The 25,517-nt window shown below is 39.7% G+C and overlaps 1 protein-coding gene across 1 annotated transcript; it reads right to left on the reverse strand.

Annotated features, from left to right (window-relative positions):
* Positions 1–6,603: 6,603 nt before the first annotated feature.
* On the reverse strand, positions 6,604–24,784 carry MLYCD (malonyl-CoA decarboxylase). The gene is made up of 5 exons (XM_014942514.1): positions 24,234–24,784; positions 16,003–16,115; positions 14,749–14,905; positions 14,093–14,242; positions 6,604–8,004 (listed from the first exon to the last, which is right to left on the reverse strand). Exons 1-5 carry the CDS (start codon positions 24,642–24,644, stop codon positions 7,471–7,473), a joined length of 1,365 nt encoding a protein of 454 aa, XP_014798000.1. The 5' UTR covers positions 24,645–24,784; the 3' UTR covers positions 6,604–7,470.
* Positions 24,785–25,517: the final 733 nt, after the last annotated feature.

The raw sequence follows: 25,517 nt of genomic DNA on the forward strand, positions 1-25,517 counted from the left end.
CATTCTTTCCTTTTCTTCACTACTCCCCCCAACATTCCCAAATTCTGAGTCTGGTTAAGATTCAGCAAATGATTCCACCCTAATCCCCAGTAATTGGATTCATAAGTTGTCTGGTTTAAAAATCACATTTGGGGAGAACTTCATGCATCTGTTTCAGCAAATTAGTTACCTTAATTTTCCTTTGTACTTCACATTCTTTTAAAAAAAAAAAGGGTCTATTCAGTTTGAACAACTGTAGCAAAAAATGCTTTTTTGATTGCCATTTCATAAAAATGGAAGCAGAATGTCTTTTATTTCCTCCCAATCCTACTGACCCAATGCCTGCCTAGTTTATCTCTTTCAGCTACTAGTTGCAGGTGCAGAGATTACAACTGTTAATTCTACCCACAAAGAAGAGATGATAAAGAAATGCATATTGATAAATATTATACAAAAACGCAATACAACCTTTTTCTGTTTTTAATAGGTGAGCTGTAGTGGTGAGCTAATGCATCCTGCAGGGAGTTACTCCATCTCCAGAAAGAGCCACATGAAAATAAATGCACTTCCTTTAAAAAAAAAAATATAATTTGTATTGTCCATTATAGCCCTGGCAGCATTTAGATCTCGAGTTTGCATTTGTCACTGTGACAAAACAATCAATACAACCTAAATCCCACACTTTTTTAAGGAAACAAATCTCCCATTGACTTCAACAATGGTAGCACTTAAACAAGATCAGCAGATTCCAGCATTTAGCAAAACAAATTAAAAGGGAAGTTCTGAGCCTCACCTTAAGCAGCCTGCATAGACAGGGGGCATCTGGAGTTGATACCAGATTTTAATGCTTGTTGATAACAAGAGTTGGCTAAAATGCCTCCAGTTCCTCCAGCCCTGCTCCACTGAGGGAATTAAAAGAACCTCAGGAAACCAGCTCAAGCTCCTTCCAGGACTAATAGCTAATGAGTAGGCTGGTATTCAATCCAAAGAAGCCAATGAACTGTGACAACTGCAGCAGGGTTTGACCTGTGCTGTGTGAAGGACCCTCAGCTGCAAGGCTGAGCAGGTGGGTAACGGCTTCCAGGCATTGCCACAACAAACCACAGCTGAAAACAGCCACTGGAAGACAGAATCCCAGGTTAAGCTGTCCTCGGGCTCTCAGCCACAATCTGAGTGTAAGGCTCAATAACTTATCCAGCCTCTCACATCACATATTGCTGTACCTCAGCATTCTCCATGTACTTACCAGTCCTGGTACAGATTTATTTTAAGAGGAATGCATATGTGTTTATTTATTCTACATAATGTGGCAACAAGTGATTTTCCCCTGCACGGTTTTGAGTATCCTCAATAAAAAGCAGAAGTCTGACTAAAATAAAAAGAACCAAAACGTTAAGTACTGACTTCAAGTGCCTTGAATCTGAGCCACTTACACTGTGCTTAGCTCCCTAACTACAAGCATCTCGCTTGGATGTGACACATCCAGGCAATTCAGCTTCCCTTAGTCTGCCGCGTACCGCGTAGTCGATGCTTTGATGGAGGATTTATGGCATCTCTACAACATCCTCGTGGTTAGCACGCTTGCTTGAGAAGCATTTGGGGCTTCCACCCCTCACTGATGTTAACATCGTCTTTTTCTTCCACCTGTTTTTTGTTGTATTCGAAAATAAGTATCCTCAAGATACCTGCTATTTTATCAAATTTGTTGAAAAAAGCCAATGCTTTTGGAAGCAGCAAAAAAGACAATAAATGTGATTCCTTATTTTCTAAAGAAAACAATCCTAAATATGTGTGAAGTGCTCCTGGTGTGCTGACTGTAACCCTGATCTTTCCCTCCTGAGGGGAGTTTCCCGGTGAAGAGACTGAAGAATCAGACTGCCATCACCTTGCTATATCCAGTTTAATAAACCTTTGTACTCATTTCCACAAGGAGACCACAGGAGGCATGCTTTGTAGGTTATGACAGTCAATAACTAAAAAAACCTACAGTGATATACATGGAAAGTTTGTATGATTCAAGAAGCACTTACTCCTTTCTTTTAACAGGACTTCCTGATGGCTCAGCATCTGCAAATAAACTGAATATCCTCCATTCAAGCAAGATTTTGGCCTCTCATTACCCATCCAGGGCACATGCTAGAACACAGGTCCTACTCAACTCCATACAACTCGTACAAGGAGAGACCCTACGCCTGTGACAAGAAAAATGGTGTAAGTTGATCATAAAACAAGCGTAAGTGACAAAGTAACATCATTTCTATTGATTTGCTTTCAGAAGTGGGATACAGCTGTGATGCTTTTCTACGCTGCGCCCAACAGCACAGCAGCCACCTCTGCTTACTGGGGAAGAGAGCCTCCAAAACCAGCCACTGCTTTTTATTTCTAGACACATGGTAACAGAAAGTGTCCAGAAAAAGTCAGGGATGCAGGCTGAAGGGCCAGGGTTGTTGGTAAAGGCTACTGGTAAAACCCTTCCTTTTAACCAGGCAATGACATTACTTGGTCGTGGAGGGGGTTCCAGCAGGAGCTGCTGTCGGGTGGGTTTCTGTGAGGAACGAATGGCACTGTCACTTGGGAACATTGTGTTTGCCACCAACTGTGCTGAGAAGGGCAGCTGAGAAAATAAGCGACAGTAGAAAACAAAGCAGCCCCTCAGCTGGCCATGGTACGGCTCCTCCCAGAGCTTTAAGTGCTTTATAGTCCTATACAGGACTGTGATTCATGGAATTACAGAATTGTCAGAGTTGGAAGGGACCTCTAGAGATCAACTGGTCCAACTCCCCTGCTAAAGCAGGAACACCTATGATAATGGTCCAGATACCTCATGCTTTGCACCGCTGTTTCCTGCCCCAGTGCTACACCAGGACCTAGAGTGTCACGTTCAGCTCAGCATTTCTGGTTAAAAACCTGCACTCCAAACCCCTGCTCCTACACAGAGACTGGCTCCTCGCCCTGGTTGAGCACTAGAATAAAATTAGAACCGTGAAGGCTGCTGCAAAGTAGATGTAAGCCAGTAGTAGAAAGCTGTAACTTTACCAAATAGTTCTCAGTCTCTACTATGCCTCATTTTAGAACCTAGGAATGGAAGAAGAGAAGGATATTAAGCTATTGCCCTTTTATTAATGCCAGTTTTCCACTGTGTATTTTCCTTTGAGTATTATTCTACAGCTGTCAGTACCACTGCTTCTGACAGCTTCAGCCTAGATAACTGTCGGGATACTTTTGCTAATGTAACAGTTGTGAAACATTTGACTCCCAGGACGCACGTTGAAGAAGCCTCTAATGGTGAGGATGGTGAGGATGGTGAGGGGAATGGCTGCAACGTGGACTGGGTGAGCACAAGCCATACCAGCTTCTGTCAGGACGTACCACGGCAGCTCCCACACAGGACAGTTCAGGGCTCACAATCAGCAGCTCTGTAACATCACCCACGCACGGCTGCAGGACTTCTCCAGCCCTAGCAATAAAAAGAGTATTTGCTACAAAATGAAATCACCTGAGAAGCCAGTCAGAAAAACGGGCAGGTATTTACTGGCGTTTTACCCGAAGAACAACCACAGAAAGGAAAATGTACTTGTGATTGCAGCCTTGACGCTTCAAAAAGAAGCCCATTGCAGTATTACATACCCTAAATTCATCCTAAAATACATTGTTTGAAACACAGTACTATGGGAACAGGAAGCAGTGACTTTGAGAACTTTTAGTATTTCAGCTTCCTTAAAGGACAGGCAGTTACCTCTTCTTCAATATTACGTGCATCCTCTTCAGAAATGGCTTAACAATTTTTAGACACTGAGAGGGAGAAAAAGAAACCGGACTTCTCTCTTCTTTCTGAGTTGTGAAGACTCACTTTGATAGAATAAGATCCCTCTCTAGTGACATAGTTATTGCCCTAGTAAGTAGTACAGATGGTGAATATTTATTATTTTTTTTTCTCTTCGGCATCATTCATGCTAAAATCACTTCTTGTTAGCAAGTTGGAAAATCCAAACTGCTGTACAATTAAGAGTCAATGACCAATGAAAGAAAACTAATGGCACTTAACAGCTGATGGCTTTTATGAGCAGACTGTCCCACCTTCTTCTTCAAATGCACTTCAATTTGTACTGCCGTTCTGATACAGAACTCACTGTATGAATTTTTGGCCTCGTATTGCTAACTTATCAACATAACAGATGAAGTGACCTCAGAAAACAAAACACGACCAATAACCAAAACCGTAACAACTGTTGAAAAAGAAATTTCTGCAGGTGCGAGGGTTCTGATGGAGAACAGATGTCACAGAACAAATGTACCTATCCATAATAGCTCCAGTAAGATGCTGCTGCTGTAATCAGCTTCTCACCCCCACATCTCAGCCACCTCAGAACAGCTCCTGTGACTATATTAAATGGAATGCTAATGCAGGAGCAACTGGTAATTTGAGGTCCAGAGAAGTGTGGCACACGTGTGAGGTGAGGTAGAAAGGGAGAGACCTGTTCACAACACACCAACAGCTTAGCAGCCAAGCAATCTGTCCTGGCACCACAGGGTACAGCCAGGTTCAAATTTGAAGGAAACTCTTAGAGCTGGTTTGAGATACCTAAACGCCAGTATTTGTCTTTCTGATTTTAAGATTGATAGGAAGAAAAGAAGAAAAAAAAAAAAAAAAAAAAAAAGCTAACTCAAAGAAACTTTATTGTCAAATGCAACAAAACAAACAAACAGTAAGGGGTTGTCATGTTAGTAATGCACCTACTCATAAATCATATGGATTTTAATCATACCTGCCACCTCAGCCTGCTTGTCCCCTGAGAAAAAAAGAAAAAAAAAAAAAAAGAAAAAAAAGAGCTATGCCTCCCTTAAGCTGAGGGCAGATCTATGTATCTGCAGTGTCTGTGTTTGATATAAGAAGCCAGAGGTCTGTGGAAATAACTGAAGTGTTAACAAAGTGACAAAGTGTTAGCAGCTTTGCTTTTTCTTCCTTATAAGCTACTATCACTTCATGTCACTGAGCCAATTGTCATACATTTGTCTGAGGCTCTGAGTGGAAAAACGCCTTATCCTTCGAGCCCAGCTAATACAGGATTGTGTTGTATTTACATCTGCAACACAGCAGGACAGCAAGCAATTTTTGAGCCATGGCCAGGTGGATGCACGTTTAATTGCCCGCATAGCTCCTCCTCTTTCAAAATAAAAACATCTTTCAAAATAATTACATTTCCACAACTCTTTCATTTGAAGTAGGTGACCTGGTTTCCTCAAACTTGAAGGGCTTAACATAACAAAGAGAGAGGGTTCTCTTTCCCTGTTCCTCCCAGCCAAGAGTGGTTTGTACATATTTATATCAGCAGCTAAATTTCACCTTAAAACCTGAATTCCAAAGAGAATTTCAGAGAGCTTAGAAAACCCAACAGCAGGATGAAGCCATCTTCTGACCACTGTTAAAAACAGAAGTAATGTGTCCTATAGTCATCTGTATGGTGAAAATTTCTGTACCAATAGAGTTATGGGCATATGTTCACCCTAAGGCTCTGTACAAAAACCTGACCAGCAGAATGCACATGCTACAGAGGGAAGAAAAACCAAAGTGTGAGTAGTTTGTTCAGTCTGATATTCTGATACGGGTCTGATACTCTAAACTGCAAATAGCTGCTTTTTAGTAAGCTTTCCACACAGGGTGCCAAATATAAATATACACACATACACACTGTACTCCCTAATGTTCATCTTTTGGGTCTAAAACTTACCCAACTTCAGATGGAACTTTTAACAAAATTATCACAATGCCTTAAAAATGTGGGGTTTGGAACAGAAGTTGCAAGCAGGTTCTTCATGTTATAATGTCACACCAGAAGACATATCATCTTAATTAATTCAAAAGTTTATATATATATTTGACTCCACTTGTCCAGCTGCTTTCAATCCCTGTCTCTCTTCCAGCCTGAACTCTCCTGTGGATACACAATCATTCAATACCTGTGATCAACTTTCCACCTTTCTTGAGGGTGAACCATAGACTTTCATTTTAAAACCTTCATATGTATAAGAAAGCTGTTGACTTTTTTTGGAACTATTTTTCAAAATATAATGAAGGCAACATGGCATAGGAGAGTTGCCACTGCTGACGTGGCATCACTGCCACTGATGATCACTGCTGTATAAAAATGTCTTCCATCTCAAGGGAATAACACCCAGTGAATGTACTCTTTTTTTCTTGGACTATCGCTGTTGCGAAACCTACCACAAACAAAAGTTAAGTCAAGGTTTTCTCTGCTCTGAAGATTTTTTTAATCATAGATTCCCATAACAGGTTACCGGCTTGGAGAATGGGATGTTTTTTTTCTAATAATGGATATGAAAAAAGTATATCCAATTATCTAATTTCATTCTAGGAGACAGGCTAATTGGACACTTACAGCTTTTTTCACTTGTGTTTTCATACAGAGCAGGAACTCTATCACTTTCAATTCCTCTGTATAATTCTTTTCTTGAAAACAGGACTGGAACTCAACCAGACGTGGAATAAATCAGAAATCACAAAACAGCATGAAATTCTGTTAGGATGGTCCTTCTGCTGTGGCGATACTGTTATCAAGGGGGGCTGTTAAATGAAGGAAGGTACGTGCTGAAATACACAAGACATGATTTATTGAGAAAGTTTATTTTATTTGTTTTACAGGTCACACCTCTTCATTAAAAAAAGCTCTTTATCAACTTAAAAATTACCAAAGAAAAAGGGTGATATACATATTTGGAAACGCCTCAAATGATCCCTAACTTTCAGTCTTTCTTACTGCCCTCTCCTATTAGAACACCTCCTTTTTGCTCATTGTATTTTAGCAGACAAAAGTGCAAATATAATACTATATACCTGCTGCACTAACAGATCCTGATTTTTCAACATTAACGCAAGGCTCTTCCATGCTCCAACAAAGCAAGGATTCAGTGAGATTTTTAGTGGGTCTGAAAAAGGAAAATACCAAGATGTTTTACACGAGAGTTTTTGAGGGAGAAAAAGACAAATGTTACTAAAATAAAATTGTAGATTAGTGTTTTGCCTATATATTTGACCAAAAATTTACCTTCATTCAGTACTTCTTTCCAGGTACTTTGGTACTGAACTATCTAGAGTAGTAGTATGACTGGTAAGTGCAGCTCTTTTCAAAGATAAGGTTATTATCAACAGAATAATGGTACAGCTCAAGTATTTTCCATTCAAGTTACCATTGAGTTGTAACTGATTGAGAGAATTTTACTCACCCTTTAACACACACCTCCAGCCCATTTGCACACAGCAGATACCTAGAACTTACAGTGACACAACCACAGCAAATCAGGTTTTGAATATATGGCAATGTAAGCAAGACAACTGATAACCCAGGTAACGGCATCCTGCTGTGCTGAGTACATCTGTTTTATAACGGATATTCTCATTTAAATATAGATGCTGCAAAATGTACAGCTCTTTATAAGTGAAGAGCACTTGTTCTTAGGTTTCATAATATTTAATTAAAGCTTGCTATTTTGCTGGAACTGAGACACCAAGGAAAGAACCTGCTCGGAGGCTTTGATTTGTTTAGTCTCCAGGTAGGCTGCGCTGTTGCTGGCCGTCTCCTCTAAGAAGTACCGGTAGTTGACCATCATGCCACAAGAAGCAGAAATGCCCCGAGGGCTCGTGTCCCCCATCCAGTTTATCCGCCACATCACGGACCCGTTCTGAAGATGAAAGTTTGCTACTGGATTGAGAGCGTAGCCACGATGCTTCTCTCCATACAGATACCAGGCACAGAGTCTCATAAACGGCGAATGGAGCACTTTAACTAATTTCTCTGATCTCACCCACTCATTGTTATTTAAGAGTTTCTTAAGTGTTTCAGTAGTAGAGTCTCCTGTGATCTCAGAGATTTCTTGCCATTCTGATTCTGTAAAAAGTTCATTTCCTTCCAGTTCTTTAGTTTGTGAGGAGAGGAGACCAACAAGCCATTTTGTGAATCCCGGGATAGGTGACAGAGTAGAAAAAGCTTTTATCTGAGGAAGTTCTTTCTGCAGACAAAAGGAGAGGAAAAAAAATAATTAATGAATTTTGTCGTGATTTACAACAAAAAGTTTGAGTGAAAGAACAGCTGATACCCTTCACTTGATGTCAAGCAAAGACTAGGGATTCTGGGAATTAACTGATACACATAGACCCAAAAAAAAAATAATAATAATAAAAAAAAAAATCACCCTGCTAGTAATAGGTTAGTGACTAGAAAGCACCTGGAGAATGAAGAAAATTTTAGCACTGACTTAATGACAGATGACAACTCAGCAACTGTCTAGGATGTGACAGACCTGCAAATGAACCTTAAGGTACAGAAACACAAACCTGTAATCTCTAATGAGAAGTAGCCTTTTCATGTCAGCATCTTCAAGCAGCAGCAAGTCCCCCCCCCCCAAAGACAGTGGATTTCAAAATGGGTTTTCATTCTTCTATGTCTTCATTCCCTGTTGTGCATTTATGTTCATTTTAAGTCCATAACACAGAGAACACAAGAGACAAGGATAAATTGTTAAAAGTTTTCAAATTAATGACCTATCAATGAGAAATCCTAGATGTGCTGCTAGAGGGAGTACAGATGTTACTATTGTGCAGTGAGGGTGAAAAAGAAAGAAAAAAAAATGAAGAGAAAAGGAAAGAGGTTGTTAGAGGCTATTTTCCTCTAGCTAGGGATTCGAGGAATACAGGATGTGAATCTTTTTGACCTGAAGATGGGATTATATCCCTTAAAGGTGTTCCTTTTTTTCTAACTATATACCTCATCCTATAAAAGATAGTGCCTTAGAAAATATATTGCTTAGCTCTTTTTCATGAATCCTTCACAAATACATTGCTTAGCTCTTTTTCATGAATCCTTCACAGATGTTTGGGGTTAAAACCTGAGAAGGGAAGAAGGAAACCAATGTTGAAATTTGAGAAGCAGAAACTCTTCTTTCAGGTAAAAGGAAAAAATGATTGGACCAAGAGAAAAGGCTGCTTACCACAAAGTCCAGTCTGGAATTCTTCTGCACCATCTCTGCCAAGAAAGCAGAGTGTTTGAAAATACTATTTTGCTACTGAACTGAGAGTAACAATGACAAAAGTGGGAATGAACAATTTCTTCCCATAATTGAGTATTAATAACAAGCACTGCAAAGTTCCTAATTGCATAAACTGACATTTTGCTTCCTTGTGATGTTGACTGCTCGTTTATTTCACTTTCAGGAGTGACCTGTTCACCAAGCCCAACCAAAACATCTATCAGGAAGTTAGGAGCTCCTACTCTATTAATAAATACAAAATGGGAAATTGTGCATATTTTTTACTTCTTAGGACAGGTAAGACATGGGAAAGTGACCCCATTTTGAAGCTACAGTACAGACTACTACATATCTGACAAATGCTTGAGTTTAGGAGCTTATCTGAGGCAGCCATTTCTTGTAGAAAAATAAATAGATGCAGCGAAGTGCGCACATTTATGTTGTTGTTAAATTGATGTGCTAGTTTCTAAGGCTATTGGTGGAGATCCATTAATGTTTATTTTCTTGTCAGAAACCCACACACCATTAAGAAACAGCTGCTCATTTTGTTTTGGGGTAGATTTCTGGTTTTGTTGGTCTTTTAGTTTGGTTTTTTTTCATTGCAGAAGAGCGCAGATTTCTCCCATTATCCATATCTCATCTGAACTGTCTTGCACTCTGAAAGCTGTAGTCCAAGGTCACATTTTTCATCAATGAAAGCAAAGCCTGCTTTGGAAATTATGATCTCCCCAGGTCACCTAGATCAAATTAAGGTAGCAATTATCAACAGTCCAACCAGAAAGTTAAAATCTGCCACCAATTGTTAAGCATTCTATTGAGTCACATAGCAGCTATCAGTTTTCTCCCCAAAATGCCACAGGCTATAAAATTCTAAGCAGTTTTCTCAAAGGCTTCACCACAGTTATCTGTGTCTGTCATCTGCAGACTGAATTGCTATGATGTACCTTCTGCGGAGCTACAGACCATTTAGAGTGGCTGTAAACACATTCTGAATTAAATGTCTGTCTAATGAGAAATCTATCGGTCTACGCGTTCACCAGCCCCTATCAGCTCGCTAGAAACGCATCTGCCCGCTTGTTTCTCAGCACCCAATTTGGGGTTGGTTTGTTTTCTTACTAGTTGTCTGAAATTGTTTCAAAATCCAATTCGTTTCTGGGAATGATACAAGCTGAAATTTAAGAAATACAAGGGATTATTTCTGTTGTCTACTCCCTGTTTTATATACATGAATATAACCAAGAGACTACAGAGAGTGTGCAGGTAGCCTGTGCTCAGATTTGTGCAGGGAGAACTGGAACCAAAGCGGTATCAGTGGACTAAGAAATTCATCCCACTGCTTACCCAAAATAATCCAAACAGGAGATGCTCAGGTAACAACAGAAGCCTGTTTACAAAACCATTTTATATTACTTGTCTAGCAAACTTTTGTCAAGCAACCATCAAAAAAAAATCAAGATCTCCTCTTCAGAGCAGCACGCTTTCTCTCAGGATGCCCTCTGTATGCGACACAAGCTCCATCTCTAAGGTCCTATTCTGACCGCCGTTACATCCCTCCCCTTTACCCAATTATACTGCAATACCTGTGGCAAATGCCAAATCATAATGTCTAGGTAGAGATTAAGGATTCAAACTGCTAACTGTGGACATATAAAGAGGTGAAACTGAGGACCCATTTCTCTGACTCAACTTCATACGTCCTCCATCTGCTTAAATTAGGGAAAGACTCAAAAGCAGGGGCCATTAACTTCTGTGCAGTGCCTCTAACTAACAGTGCTTAACGCTGAGGGTTGTTATCTTCACCAGAGCCTCTACTGCCACAGTTTTCCTAACGGTCCTCATAAAAACCCATTGGCAAGAAATACTTTCGGGGGAAATCTGTACTTGACATTCTTTGAAGGTGAGATGTGCTACCCTACGCACGTTCATGTTCAGCAGTGTATGGGACCAGTTCAGGCAAATTAGCAAGAAGATTTCAAAAAAATTGAGCTCTGTCTTATTGTCCATTAATGAGATTTTACAAAGTCTGGTAGTAACTGAATGTATAAACACAACTATATAAAGTAGCTACCTGCTAGATCAATGTTTTACTACAGTTTTTTAAAATCTGGATAAATAAAGGCTTCAGTGGCGGAAAAAAGAGTGGCTATTAGCATATTTCTAACTTAGTGCATGTCTCTTTCTTATCTAATGATACACATTCGTGACAGGTCCAATTTGGAGTTTTCCTGATGAAGAATGACAGCTGAGAAGTCAGTTTTGAGGTTACAATGGCACTTACAAGTAGAAGTGTCAGAGCAGGTTAAGTTAAGGCAAAGTCAGATAAAGGATTTTTACTAGAGGATAAAAACAGCTTTAAGAGTTCACAGTGCCTTGGGAAAACGTGAATCAAATAATATTCTGCAGATCAGATGTCCACAAAAGTTAACTCAAACAAATGGCAAGTTATAAAAGCGTATTAAACACCAATGATTCAAATATAATTAAAACCAAACTCCTCAACCCCTTCAAATGGTCTCCTCTTCCCAAAGCATTTTATTAGCAGTTAAATTAAAGAGAGTCTCAACTTATGGAACCTGGAACACTCAGTGATTTAGCAACACTTTAAATAAAGATTTGTTTATTGCAAAGTCATGCAAAGGTTATTTAAAAAAAAATCCACTTCCTATCAGAGACCTCTACAATCTATTTTTACAAAGGCTGCAGGAAGCTTGCTTAATGAGATGTAATTTTGACCCAAGACTTTTTTTGCTGAGTCTATATTGTTTCAGCTGCTGTCACCAAGTCAACTCAGCACTACTGCTATACCATTTGTCCCTTCTAATCTAAGTGACAATAATAGTGCTCCAAAGAATTATGTCCAACCTGAACACAGACAACCTTGGAAAGTCCTTTGGTTACACCTGACCAGAGAGAAGGAAACACATATGTGCAATTAATACACTTAACTAGGACTTTCAGAATTTTGGGAGACAAGTAAAATAGGCTACCAAGAGGATTACTCATTGTAAATACCCTGCCTTTGCCCTCAATAATCTAACTTTGTAGAAATTTCACAGTGTAAGTACTTTGAAGTTGAAATACACAGGGCTCCTCTGCACTGAGAGGTGAAGTCCACTGAGATGGGAGTCACAACATTTACAACAAAAGCTGAAGGAGGCGGGATTATAGAAATGCATAAAATAATTCTGGTAACAACAGTAAAATACGTCATAGGAGATGGTTCTTGCAGAATTCCAGACAACAAATTCAAGAACAATACTTTGGAATGAAGAGGAAGAAAGTATGAAGGAGTGGGAAGAAAATGGGAAGAAGAGAAAATAAAAAAATACAACATCAAAGAGTGGAAGAAAAACCTATTAGAAAACTACATCCATCATGGATAAACACTCCTGGAATATCCTTCATCTCGTTTTTAGCCCTCAGTGGTACCCCAACAGGGTTTATCATCAAGAAAAGGAATGGTGTAGAGGTGATACATAGAGATTGTTGTACCTTTAATATATAGACATAGAGTAAATATAAATATTTGTAAATATAGAGTAAATGTAAATATTTATAAATATAAATATTAGTTCAAGTTTTGTTACAGCTTTGTAGTCAACTAAGTACACATCCAATTTGCCAGACAAAATCTTACCAATAACAGCACACTTTTCATAACATCTTAAAGCAGTGTATGAAATTTAAGTAGGGGGAAAACCCCTCGTCTTTGGCATTGTATGGAAAGCAATGTTAGTTAAGTTATTTAAGCCAGAGGAAATAATTTTATGATTAGAATGTATTTAAAGGCATCTCAGCCAAAGTGTTTCCTATTCATCATGTTTTGATAAACACTGAAGAAGGGTTGGATTTTACAACACTGAAATGTAGAAACTTTGTCTAAGAATAAATAAGGAACACATTCTTCCGTTGGACACATCAAATTTTAGAACTTGCATATAGGTTATCTAAGTACAGTATGTCTATTTGCCTTTATAACTCACAACTTTTCTGGTGTTGTAGGCAATTAGTGATGGACAAATATGTTGTCAATAGGGTTATTTTATGAGAGCAAATCAATTATCCAGAAATTATTTTTCAGCTGTGAAAGCAGATCACTGCATGAATTTATTCCAATTTCCCTTCAGTCAAGATCAGACAGATGGCATGGCCTAATTATACCTGGACTACTGCACTTTAGACAATTAATCTAAAAGCCATTCCAAAAGCAAGATGCAACAAAATTCAGCCAACATATCCATTAAAAATAAAATAAAATAGAAAACTTCAGGGCAGCCAGCTATGATTCGGTAGTTGACTAATCAATCATTTTGTAGTAGCAGAAATTCAGTGCATCCAATTTAAAGTTATTTTTGTAAGTAGAACTGAAGTTCTAAATCACAGACTATTTTCCAGACATCATCACTAATCTAGATGTTGGAACAATGAACATAAACACAAGAAGTGATTATCACTTTTAAGTTGTAGCTTTATTAATAATTTAGGTAGCAAAGATTATTAAATAAAATAACATACTCAACACAGAAATGTGACTGTCTCTTTCATACCACTCTGTATATAAATTAATGAATTTTCATTCCTTTCTCCAGTTGCTTGGAAGAAGGTTCTACAATAAATTCTAAAACTATTAATAATCCCATAGCATCCAATGATATTATAGAAATTCACAGAATTAACTTGCATGAAGTCACAGGTTCCTGTGACGATGTCCTGTTAAAGACATCTACTTTACTACACTGCAAGAAATGCATGGGCAAAGAAATCTCTGTGTTTTGTTGTTGTTTTATTTTAAATATATATATTCAAGGCAAGCATGCAAACTGCATACATAACCAGTGGCAATTCAATATAACAAACAAGAAAACTAATTAAATAATGTACAGGAAGCATTTTTGTTACTGGAGCAGCTGTAAGATTTTGAAAAATGAATGGTCAGGTACATTGAAGAGAGAAACTGTCCATCAGAGGCCTGAAAGGGAGCCGGTTAGGAAGCTCCACCCACTCAACTGAGAGACAGTAGTGGATCATATAATACAATACATTGCAAAATACAGCTATATACAGCACCTACCTGCAGCTCTTTCACAACCCGCTTGATGAGGTAAGTCCCCAGTTCCACACCTTGCAGTCCCTGCTGAGTCAAACTGATCGAGTAGAAAATTGCTGTTGTAATTTTGTTTGTATCTTCTGTTTCTAAAGGTGGCACTTCTTTCACTATGGCCTGGGAAAATAAGAATTAAAAAAACCAAACAAACTAGCAGTAGTTATTATAATCATTATGGGGAATTTCTTTTTAACTTTCAAACATGTTAATACTTTTCCCCACTGTTTTATTCATTATTCTCTGTGAGAAACAACAAAAATCTAATAAAAAAGTACAAAGAAGAGCTGCTTATGCATTAGCAAGTGCAGGACATAATTGTAACGTGGTTTAAAATTTTCAGAAGTAATCACAACTACTTTGAAGTTTTAATCCCATTTGCTATCTTTTCTTAAATATTTCTTATCTTTTCTTATTCTTCTTGCACTTAAGCAAAACACCAAAATTTCAATTTACATAATACAGGTGATAAACAGACAGTGTAATTTTTAAGTGCAAATCCTCTCATCTCTTATAAAAAGGAAACAAAAACAAATATTCCCAAATTACAAGGAATTACAGATATTAAAAGAAGTACATTGTAATTTGAGCACTTTGCTGTGTACTAAAGGCATCAGTGACTGTACCTGGATGCTGCTGGAGATATCACTGGTTAGTGCAACATGCAAGACTATCAATGGTTCTCCTGGGATTGCACAGTGAGAAAAAAAGTAGCATCTTCTATATGACCCAACTCGACGCTTCATATCAACCCAGTTTCGAACAGGATGCACAGCTTCAGAACTCAATGAGAAAATAAAAAAAACAGTCAAATATATATTTTTTTTTCCAATTAAAAGAGGTCATCAGCTGCCAACCCTACAAGCTCAGCACTTTTCTCATTTATGTCAGTGACAAAAGTCTCCAATCAAAAAAGGAGAATCAGGCTGTAAGTGAAAAAAGTAAAATTCATCAGCAAACTGTGACACAGTAGATTGTAGAGGCGTATTGCATACCCACTCTCTCCAGTTCTCTTTAGGATATGCTTATTACGCATCTGAGATTTCACTCACACTTCCTGCTCAGTAAAGGATATCTGATTGAGATGACTGACTCATTGCATGAGTCTGAACACAGCTCTAAGGAATTAGTTTCCCCAAGCTACAAAGTAGTCTGTTAGCAATTCCACAGCCATGTCCTCAACCAAGCATTCAAATGATTTTTGCCAAAATACCTTAAAGATTTTTAACTAAATTATCACTAATTATTTTTACTTTGAAAATGTAGCTTGTATAAGATCTCTTATCTTTGCCTGATCAACATTTAAGTCATGTACTTTCAGAACTCTTCAGAGATTCATTTTTCTTCAAGCTTTCTATATGACAAAATGCCACACCACGTAACTTTCATTCAGTCACCTTCATCACTACAACTTTGAATATTTGACAGAAACTCAGAAATAAGTCTTGGAGATTTTAAGGAATGTTTATAAAAAACAAGGTGCTTTCTTTACATACAGTTTACAAGTGACACAAGCTCAACATGACCCAGCAACGTGCACTCACAGCCCAGAAAGCCAACCCCATCCTGGGCTGCATCAAAAGCAGCGTGACCAGCAGGTCGACAGAGGTGATTCTGCCCCTCTACTCTGCTCTGGTGAGACCCCACCTGGAGTACTGCATCCAGCTCTAGGCTCCCCAACACAAGAAGGACATGGACCTGTTGAAGAGGGTCCAGAGGAGGCCACAAAGATGATGAGAGATCTGGAGCACCATTTACTTAATTCAGTTTTTAAAGCGTGTTCTGTAACGTGTTAATTCCTTAATTATACTCTGCCTAAGGTCCAGTAAAAGCAGTATCTTGAATACAGCGCACCTGTGTTTGCAACATTTAGCACTTACTCACTAATTTTCTGGAGTACTTCACAAGGTGATTGCCAAGTGACCCGTTCCAAGTTTAAAAATCCTGTCGAGAACCACTCTGAAAGCATGTTCCTTAGAACTCCATTCATTTCCTGCAAAGAGGAGAAAGACGGACTTATTTGCTAAATAAAGTAGGTAGAACACAGGAATGTGAGTAAAAATAACCTTGATTATTCCAAACTACAACACTGGAAAGTTCAAGGAAACTAATGCATCTGTTTGAAAAGATTAACTACATAATAAGATACACCAATCCACCCAAACTTAGAATTAAATTAACTGCTTCCATAAAAACTTCTAAAGTTGATGGTGATGACCACAGTCACGGAGTTTGCAAGGTAAATTCATAACAAAGCCTGGCTCTTTTCCATACCTGAAATGCAGAGTCAAATTTTCCTTCAGTTCCCCTTTTTCCTGCCTGCTCCTTCCATACTTAGTAAGTTGCGTTAGTGAAATATACAGGCTTTTGTCTGGCATTTATCTTTGTTTATGCAGAAATGGATACTATACAAATGATCTAGAAGAAAACAGCCGTTCATCTCCATAGAACAATTCTTTCTATATTTTTTCAGTAGCATCCTCCAATATATAAGAAAAGAAGAGCTTACTTATTGAAGCATAAACTGACAAATACTTCAAATAATGAAAATGTCAATTGCGTTGTTCCAAATACAGGGAATATCCATGAACTCTTCCATGAGGTCAACTCTCCCAAGATTTGTAAATTAGTTTTTTGTTAGTCTTTCTCAGTAGAGCTCTTTTTCAGTTATAAAATGAACTGTGCTGAAAGTCTTCTGCCAAATTGTATTTCTGCCTGCACTTGTACTACAAGGCTGAACAAAGCCTGCATACGCTAGTAAAAAAAAAAAGTTGTTAAATGAATATGAAACTATGAAAATAATAGAGAAAAATTCACCTTAAGTACAGTCATAGGGTAAGCAATCTCCACTGGGGAACAATGGAAGCCACACAATGCATGGCACCAGCATAAAAAGAAACCTCTGAAAAAATACAGATATGCGACTGTGTGCAACAAGTGCCACTGAAGAACTGGGAGAAATGATCACACTGAACGAAATCCACCCCAAGAACGGACAGTCCTCACAAATGTTCACCGACGCTTCGATTAAAATGTTCCTGCCTTCACTGTCTCAAGGTAACACTATCCTACCCAACAGTAGCTGGAGGAGAGGGGAAAGGAACATAATAGAGGGTATTAGAAAGGAGCAGAGTAGCTATGTCAAAACTTTGCAACTAGGATAGTTAAGAGGAACATATGCACTACACTTTCTCCTGCCTAAGAAATGGATCTATTGCACATTTATAGCGAGTCTGATGATTTGGTGGGCTTAACAGACACATATCCTAAATCTGTGCTGCCTTACCAACTCAAAAGAGCAGACTATTTCTATAATATGACATTAGTGTGAAAAACGCATAATTACTGTTGGCTCAGGGCCCTTCAACACTTCACACACTCTGACAATACATCACCCAACTGCATTTAGAGCAGCTGTAATCCATACTGGCAAAATTGTTTTTGCTGATGCTTCTGGGCCGCTGGATTGAAGAGAAAGCAGCAGGTAAAACAAGCCCAGAAAGAAAAGAGCCCAGAATTGTCTGCGTAACAGCATCTACAAAAAAGGGCTCTCTCTGGCACAGCCTAAATCAGGCAGGAGTCTCCTGGACAGCACCACTGAACAAGTACCAGCTGCAACCTCAACAAGGCTTCTGGCAGCAACAGGTTTATTGGGAAAAGCTGATTTTTAGTTCAAGTACTCTCTCATACACAGATTTGTCCTTCTTCCTTTTTTTTTTTAAATACATTTTTCCTCTTGAACCATAGAGATGTAAGTGTCCTAAACAAGTATATTCTGATTGTTTTGTTTATTCTGGCTTTGAGGTACTTCCCCTGTGAATCCTTGTTTCTGCACAGCTCTGGAGTTTTTACAAAATAACCATAAATCATTTTGGTCAAATATCCCTTGGTGTAGTGAAAGTCTGCAGGTATTTCAGGACTGTTTATTTTCCTCTCTTTTTGAACAGAGAAAGCCAGCAAAATAAGCTAGAGTTGTCAGATCTGGGGTCAAACGAGCAGATTCCTGTGGCTCTCTTGTCATCCATCTGCTTTTTGGAAGAGCATCTCAAGCTGCAGTCCAGCAGGTAGGAAGGAAAACTGCTGATGGCTGCACTCCTGCCAGTCAGTATTTTCAACATTTCTCCCCATTTATTGGCAGAAACATGGCTCCGAAGGCAATGAACGACTCAGGAGAAAGCCAGTTATACTACATGGATATCGGTAAAAGCAGAAATCAGATGCATTTTGCTTCCCTGAAGCACTTCCAGGTTTAGCAAGGCCACTCCATGCGATGGGACAGTGACACCCAGCTGAACTGAAGGCTACTTTTCACGACGCAGAACACATTCGAGAACTACTCGAGTCCAGGATGCAGCTGTGCAAAAGCAATGCAATTGTAACCAAAGAAAAAAGTGAGTCAGATGCACTTTCAGTAATGATTTTGGAGGACAGGAGTATTGTGTATGGGGAATTACAACTCAATCCAAATAATCTACCAGTTTTAAATAATAATGCTTCATAAAATCACAGGGCAGTGTGCCCTGTTTGAAGGGACCATGAGCATCCAGTCCAGCTGCAACTGTGTACGTTGACAAAACTTAGAAAGACATCAAATGCTTTATAACTTCCACAACTGTGTTTAATTCAAGCAATCTCAGCAAGTTCCGAGTTGTGTTTAAAAATCATAGTACACACTAAGTTTCTGAAAGGCTTGATTCCAACCATGACAGTCTCCAGTTAGGTTCTCTTACTGTGTAAATTTAGTGGTAAGTAAATTCTTATTTTCATTTCAGAGGCCTTTCTAGTAATAAAAATTACGCCTCCAACATTTCATTAGAAAGAAAAAAAAAGTACATATTTATTATTCAGCATCCCAATTTTAAATCTGAGCAACAAGACATACTCAGATTAGTATTTATAATTACTATCTACACTTCAGTTTTCTATTAGCCAAGTACAATAAATTGTGATTATTTTTTTTTTATTTCTTTTTTTTTTTTTTTTTTTTTTGTGCTTTTCTAAAAGACAAAAAATTAAAGGTTTTTTTTTTCAGCATCCCAATTTTAAATCTGAGCAACAAGACATACTCAGATTAGTATTTATAATTACTATCTACACTTCAGTTTTCTATTAGCCAAGTACAATAAATTGTGATTATTTTTTTTTTATTTCTTTTTTTTTTTTTTTTTATTATGTGCTCTTGCTACAAGACAACAAATTACAGGCTTTTTGATCCTCACATCAGGTCCCTATTTATTGGGCAACAAATGGGAAAACCCTTCTGAAAAACTTCTATTATTTTTTTATTTTGGAAAAACGCCTCTCTGATGAAAGAAGTATTTCCATTTCCCTCTCAAACTACTAAAAAACAAGATACCTCTTACAATGAAAAGTCATATGCAGATTTTTACAGAAAAATGTAATATGAAACAGCAGTAACTAACACTCCATGCGTATCAAACAGATGGCTCAGTTATTGTTAGTTGCTGGTTAGATCTCTGACAAGAGAGTCAAGTTTTTCCATGGCTTTGGAGTGTTTGAAGTTTTCCACATGTTTAAAAGTGCCTTTGGGGTTTTTTGCAAATTAACTTCAAAATATAGATAGAGAATACCCTTGGTGAGACACTGAAAAATATACCCATCAGCAAAATGAGATTCAATATTGTGACACAAATAAAGGGGGACTGTTTTTCTGCTTTTTTATTGCTAGTAGTAATTACTGCAGTGGTAATGGTAGTTTTGAAAACTTCCCTGGCTTTTGTGTTTTATATCATTTGATGACTTATTCTTAAAAAAGAGTATTTTTTTATTTCACTTTCCCCCCATTTTTGCTCATTTAAAAAATGAGTAAAGTGTGCACCATGATTTTCAAGTGACTTAATCACCTGTATGTTATTTTACTGCAATCCATTGAACAAACACGGCATAGAAATGCTTTATCAACCAATATCTAACAGTTTAAGCTGCATCTGTGTTGGTATGTTTTGAGGAAATAGAAAAATATTTTATATTTACAACACAGCAGTGGGTAATCCTTATTTTAATAGGTCTTTCAAAATGGAAAGTAAAAACTAAGGACTCTCTAAAAAATATTTTAGACAGTTTGGGCAAAACTGAAATCCCAGAAGGCCATATAATGCATTCTGTAATTCTCCTCCAGCATCAAGAAGATCCATTTAATTTTATTTCCACATTTCCTTGGTAGTGCAGATACAAATACACAGAAGTTATAAAATTCTTGTTGCACATTTGCCTTTATGTATGTTAGAATTTAATCAAATCTACAAGAATGAAATTGCTATACAGGACTTTTGATAGGTAAACACCAAACACTTTTTTCCTCAAAAGCTTTTAACTTTCAATTGTTTCTCTAGTTAAGGGCTTCTTAGATCTTTAAACCAAACTGCTCCAATATTCAGATTCTCAATACAGCCACTGTTTCACCTGAGTGAACAGATACTCTAATCCATTGATGAATCCTCATCAATGAGACCACAGTTCTTTCAAGGCAGTACAACTGGGTGAAGTAAACACATCCATCTGTGGATGTGTGTAGGTAAAGCATCTTTCACCACAAATATTTCCACCCCACAAAAAAGCCACGTACATCCTACACACAAAATATTCTCCCTTAAAGCCCGCTCTACCAATTCCTCCACTAAAATTTAAACATGTTTTCCCTGATTATATGAAGGTCAGTGCTCAAATTTGTAAGAAAGTTGTAAGAAAAAAAAGAATTCAAGGAAAAGTCCAGCTTTAAGTCCTTGCTATGCTTAGGAGTGGCTGCCATGAGGGGAAAAATACCCAAAACAATCACAGGATTTCTTTTGTTCTAGTAGACCAATACAAGAACAACAAGATTACAGACACACTCCAATTACTGCTTAACTATGGAGGCAGGTTTATTTATACATCAATTTGACAAAACTGCTATCTTTTTCATTTTTTGCCAGCAACTTGAACTTTTTCTAAATCATATAGAAAGATGAAGAATATTTTAAAAGCAATAGCTGAACGATTTACTACCTGAAATAACAATGATGTCATGAATTTTTCGACAGAGTCCAAATTTCAAATGCTGAACTGAGTAAGCAAGCAAAATACAAAATATCTCAAGAAGAAAATGCTGGCACAGAAAATGGAGTACTGCAGATGAGAGGGTTCTGAGCAGTAAGAGGAAGAACTACACTCAGGAAACACATTTTCAGTAAACTTCACTCTGCATTGCAAGGGCTCAACAGAAAATCAACTTGTTTATAAAGACACTGAAAAACGTGTGCGCGCTTTGGTGGAAGGAACAGAACACATAGAACATGAGAGGGGAAAAAAAAATAAATCAGACAGCATCATGAAAAACAATTAGGCCCAGCTTTACTGTAATTTAACTTTTCAAACAATGTATTATGTGCCAGTACTGTTTTTTTTCAAATGGTCATCTTAACATTATCCATGAGGCTTACAGTAGTAATAACTGATTCATATATTTCATAGAAAACTAATCTCTGGAAACGATTACAAAATTTCTCTTCACTGTATGTCCTGTACCACTATATACCACTGTATTTTTGCCATCTGATTATCAAGAAACTTGTGTCAAGAGTATTCATCACCTTTTACACATCCACAGAAAGACATTTACTATGTCATAACAACTTGTCACTGAGGATACCTATAATTTTTCTGTCTTGCTCTATGTGATGACTCTGCCTTGTACTAACTAACTTAAATATAAAGGAAACCTTATTTGCAGCATGTTCCTTCTCTTTGCACAATCCGTCATTTTAAGTATTTCCAATGCATTGTTCAGGGTTTACGTTCAAGATCTATGGAATTCTTCCAGTAAGGGAGTCACCATTCTTTGCAATTTCTTCTAAAGTCAGCTTTTTCAACCCAATTTGCCTTACATTGGATCCTGACAGCGAGGGCACTATGACTTCTGATTTAATGGACACTGCATAGATAGTTCAGTGACTTCAGTGCTCAGAATCTTTCACAGGTCTAATAACGAGATACACTTTGGAGCGCAGTGAAGGTAGGCACAGATCACTCTACATAAAATCAGAGTAAGTCATTCACATTTCTTAATTTACTTTGAACATCAATTCAACTTGAAGAGGTGATTTATGAAAGACGACTGAGGATATTATGAAGATGTGTACACTCAGGAGTAACTGAAGACAATACTGCACCAGTTTGCAATGTATCATCTATTTTGTTAATGGTTCAGGAACACTGAAACCAATGGAGAAACAATCATCTGGTAATTTGCGTCTTCTTATTTTAATAAAATACCTTCAGAAATGCCAGCAGACAAGAATTCATCATATGTAATAGTGAATCCTGACACGTTAACATCCATCCCAAGTTCCAGAGCTTTTCTATACCTTTTGTCATCACTTTCCTGCAGTTAGGGAAGCCAGCAAAGAACCCTTCCGAAATTGCCCACTACAAGATCCCCAAATATATTCTGTATCACGAGAACACTTCTCTAATCAAGACTCGAATTCTTTATTAAAAACAAAAAAACCCAAAACCTTTAACATCCCTTCTCCCCAAATCTATAGTCTGAATATTCTGCCATGCAGTTTTCTTGGCATTTAGCCTCAGAACAGGTAATACGGTATCCCACACCTATGGCTTAAGGTATCAAATCAAGAACACATGTCCTCACACCACTTCCTCGCAAACCACTTGCACCAGTGAGTAATCAGCTCCATTGCAGAGACTGTCAAGACTTCCTGCATGTTGGGTGCTCCCTTGAGTGCTCATAGTTATTCTGATGCTCTACTTGCAATAGGAACAAATAGATTTTGAAGGCCGAGCGAGACGTTTATTTCAGAAGCAAGACAGAACACCTTTCCCAGACACACGAGCAAGAACACTGGCATAGCACATAATTCTAGGTCTGGGTTGCTGTGGAAAACAGATGACCTAAAGGAAACTCTAAACTGAAAAAAACCAGCATCCAGGGTAAATTCTTACAGCCAACAGAGTCACAAACAAAACCCAATGCAAACCAGTTATAGCTTAATCATTCCTGGCTTATGTGCTATTTATCACCAACTCTAATTTTTAGAATATATCATTTGAAAAATAAAAACAATCAACAAGTATTAAAAAGATTATAAGAACAGATATGCAGAACTAAGCCCAGTCATGCCACAAACCCAAACATTAAAAAAAAAAAATATATTTTGAGAAGACAGAATGCTTATGACAGCCCTTTTATTGAAGCTTTAGTTTTGTATTTCCCTACTTTCAAATGGGTTTAGTATGTTTCTGAACATATTGTATTATTTGACACATGTACATCGAGCTGTTTTACACATTTCTATCCTGCTAATCTTGCAAATTCAGTCTGTTTTTACTTAAGATGATCCAACTGGATGTGGAATCTTACCAATGCTGTTGCTACTTTAGTTATATGATGATTGTGGATAACTGACAGCACTGACATCAAAAACATCCTTTTTTTGTCAAACTTAAATTGGATCTGAATATCAACAAACAACTTGTGGTCAGTGCATATGACCAACTTGCTGTCTTTCTTCACTGCCTTCCGGGAAGTTATGTCACCTCTCGCCACTGTCATCTGCTACATCATTCCTTCCTCCACACCCACGTCACCTCGCTGCACCATGCAACCATGGGGGATGTTCCACCTGACCTATTCTCTACACACCACTGAGTTTCATCATGCCAAACTCTTTCTCCTGTTGATATTCTTCATCGTTGGCACGACATGGCAGCCACATCACTTCTGGCCCTATATGGGACTCAAGAGGCATGCCACTACACGTCACTCCAGCAGAGAGTTCCTGGCACAGCTTGGCAGCCCCAACATCAGCTGCATTATGCCAGAGTGACACTGCATCCCCTGCCCTAAGGCCAGCCCTTCACAGCCCAGCCTCCTGCTGCCACAACACCATGGAAAGTGCAAAGCCATCTCCCACCTGCCACGGCCTGCAGGAAGGGGCTTCGCTCACATCACACCATGGAGACTCCAAGACTGAATCCAGCCCAAGGTGGAAGCTCCACGGGTAGCACCATGAGTAGGAAGCCCCAAACCCCAACCCCTCCAGCCTCCTCCGGACCCCCTTTCAGAGCCACCCACCCCCAGCCCAGCCCTCACCTTGACATGAGGCCCATCCACCGCCTTGGTCGCCAGCCCCTCCACCAGGTCGCCCCTCAGCTCCACCAGGAAGCGCAGCCCGCCCTCCAGACGGCCCAGGTGCTGGAAGAGACCCCGGTACCGGGGGTTGAGGTAGTAACGGAGCCGGTCCTCGGCCTGCAGCAGGGCCCCCAGCTCCCTCTGCTGCTCCCGGGCCTGCAGCACCTTGGCGCTGAACTCCGCCACCCGCCCGTGGTCCACACCGAAGTCGCGGGCCAAGCGGGTGAGGAGCTCAGCCCTGGGCGGCCCGGCCTCCAGGGCGCGGTAGTACCGCACGAACTCCGCGCTAAGCCGCTCCGCCGGCGGCGGCGCCTTCTCTTTGGTCTCGTAGGGGGGCAGCGGCGGTACGGAGCGACTCAGCAGCTCCTCCATACCGGTCGCCGAAGCGGTGCCGGAGCCCGCCGGGCCTCGGCGCAGACCGGCCGCCACCGAGACGCGGCGCAGGTCCCGCGGCGCCGCCCAGGGCCCAGGCAGGAGCGGCCGCGGGCGCAGACACGGGCCCAGGCGGCTCATTACGCGCATCAGCCTCTTGCGGGGGACTCCCCTCAGCCGGGCCAGGCCGCAGCACCGCCTTCGGAGCCGTAACAGGCTGGCTGATTGGCTGGCGTTCCAGACTGCCAGCCCTCCTCGCCAATCAAAAGCCAGGAGAGTGTGGCGGGGGTGGGATGGGGTCGGCCGCCATCTTGAGCGTGGCGCGCAGGTAGACGGGTCACCGCGCTGTCCCACGACGGGCGCGCCTCCTTCCGGGCTGCCCGGGGGTGTTACCAGCGCTTCTGCATCGCTCAGAGGTTTTTATCTGAGTGCATCATCACTGTATAACCCGTTGGCACCTGTAGCTTTCCCACCTGTCCCTCCCATTTTCCACCTACCCACCATCGTTTCCTTCAGAGCCCACCTGTGCCTGAGGGAGGGGCCTGAGGTGAACATGCCCTAGGCCAGGTGTCACGATGGTCCTGACAGAGCTGGGATTGCATCAAGGATAGTGCTGGTTTAACACTGGTGGCATCCAAAAAGGTTTGTCCCCATGGTTTTTGGAGGGAAGCCTGCCAGCTGGCAGTTCTAGCAGCTGAGCAGTGAGGGGACAGGGATTACCTCACAGTCCCAGGAAGCCCAGGCTAGGCCTCCTGGTGTCTGTCTGCCCTGAAATAAGTGCAGGAAACCACACAAATTCTATTGTGTAATTTGAGGACACAGTCCTGAAATTAGTGTGGCCTTTGAGACCTGTAGCCCTCCAGTCGTGAGCCC

Source organism: Calidris pugnax, unplaced genomic scaffold (genome assembly GCF_001431845.1).
Source record: "Calidris pugnax isolate Ruff unplaced genomic scaffold, ASM143184v1 scaffold28, whole genome shotgun sequence".
Lineage (NCBI taxonomy): Eukaryota > Metazoa > Chordata > Aves > Charadriiformes > Scolopacidae > Calidris > Calidris pugnax.

Bases quoted from the DNA above. Each gene is read 5' to 3' on its own strand.
- MLYCD (XM_014942514.1), bottom strand. From the start codon at position 24,644: ATGGAGGAGCTGCTGAGTCGCTCCGTACCGCCGCTGCCCCCCTACGAG. The intron at 14,906-16,002 runs GTAAGTGCTAAA...TTTCTCATTGAG, and splicing joins GTACTCCAGAAAATTAGTGA to TTCTGAAGCTGTGCATCCTG. The intron at 14,243-14,748 runs GTACAGTCACTG...TTATTTTCCCAG, and splicing joins ATATCTCCAGCAGCATCCAG to GCCATAGTGAAAGAAGTGCC.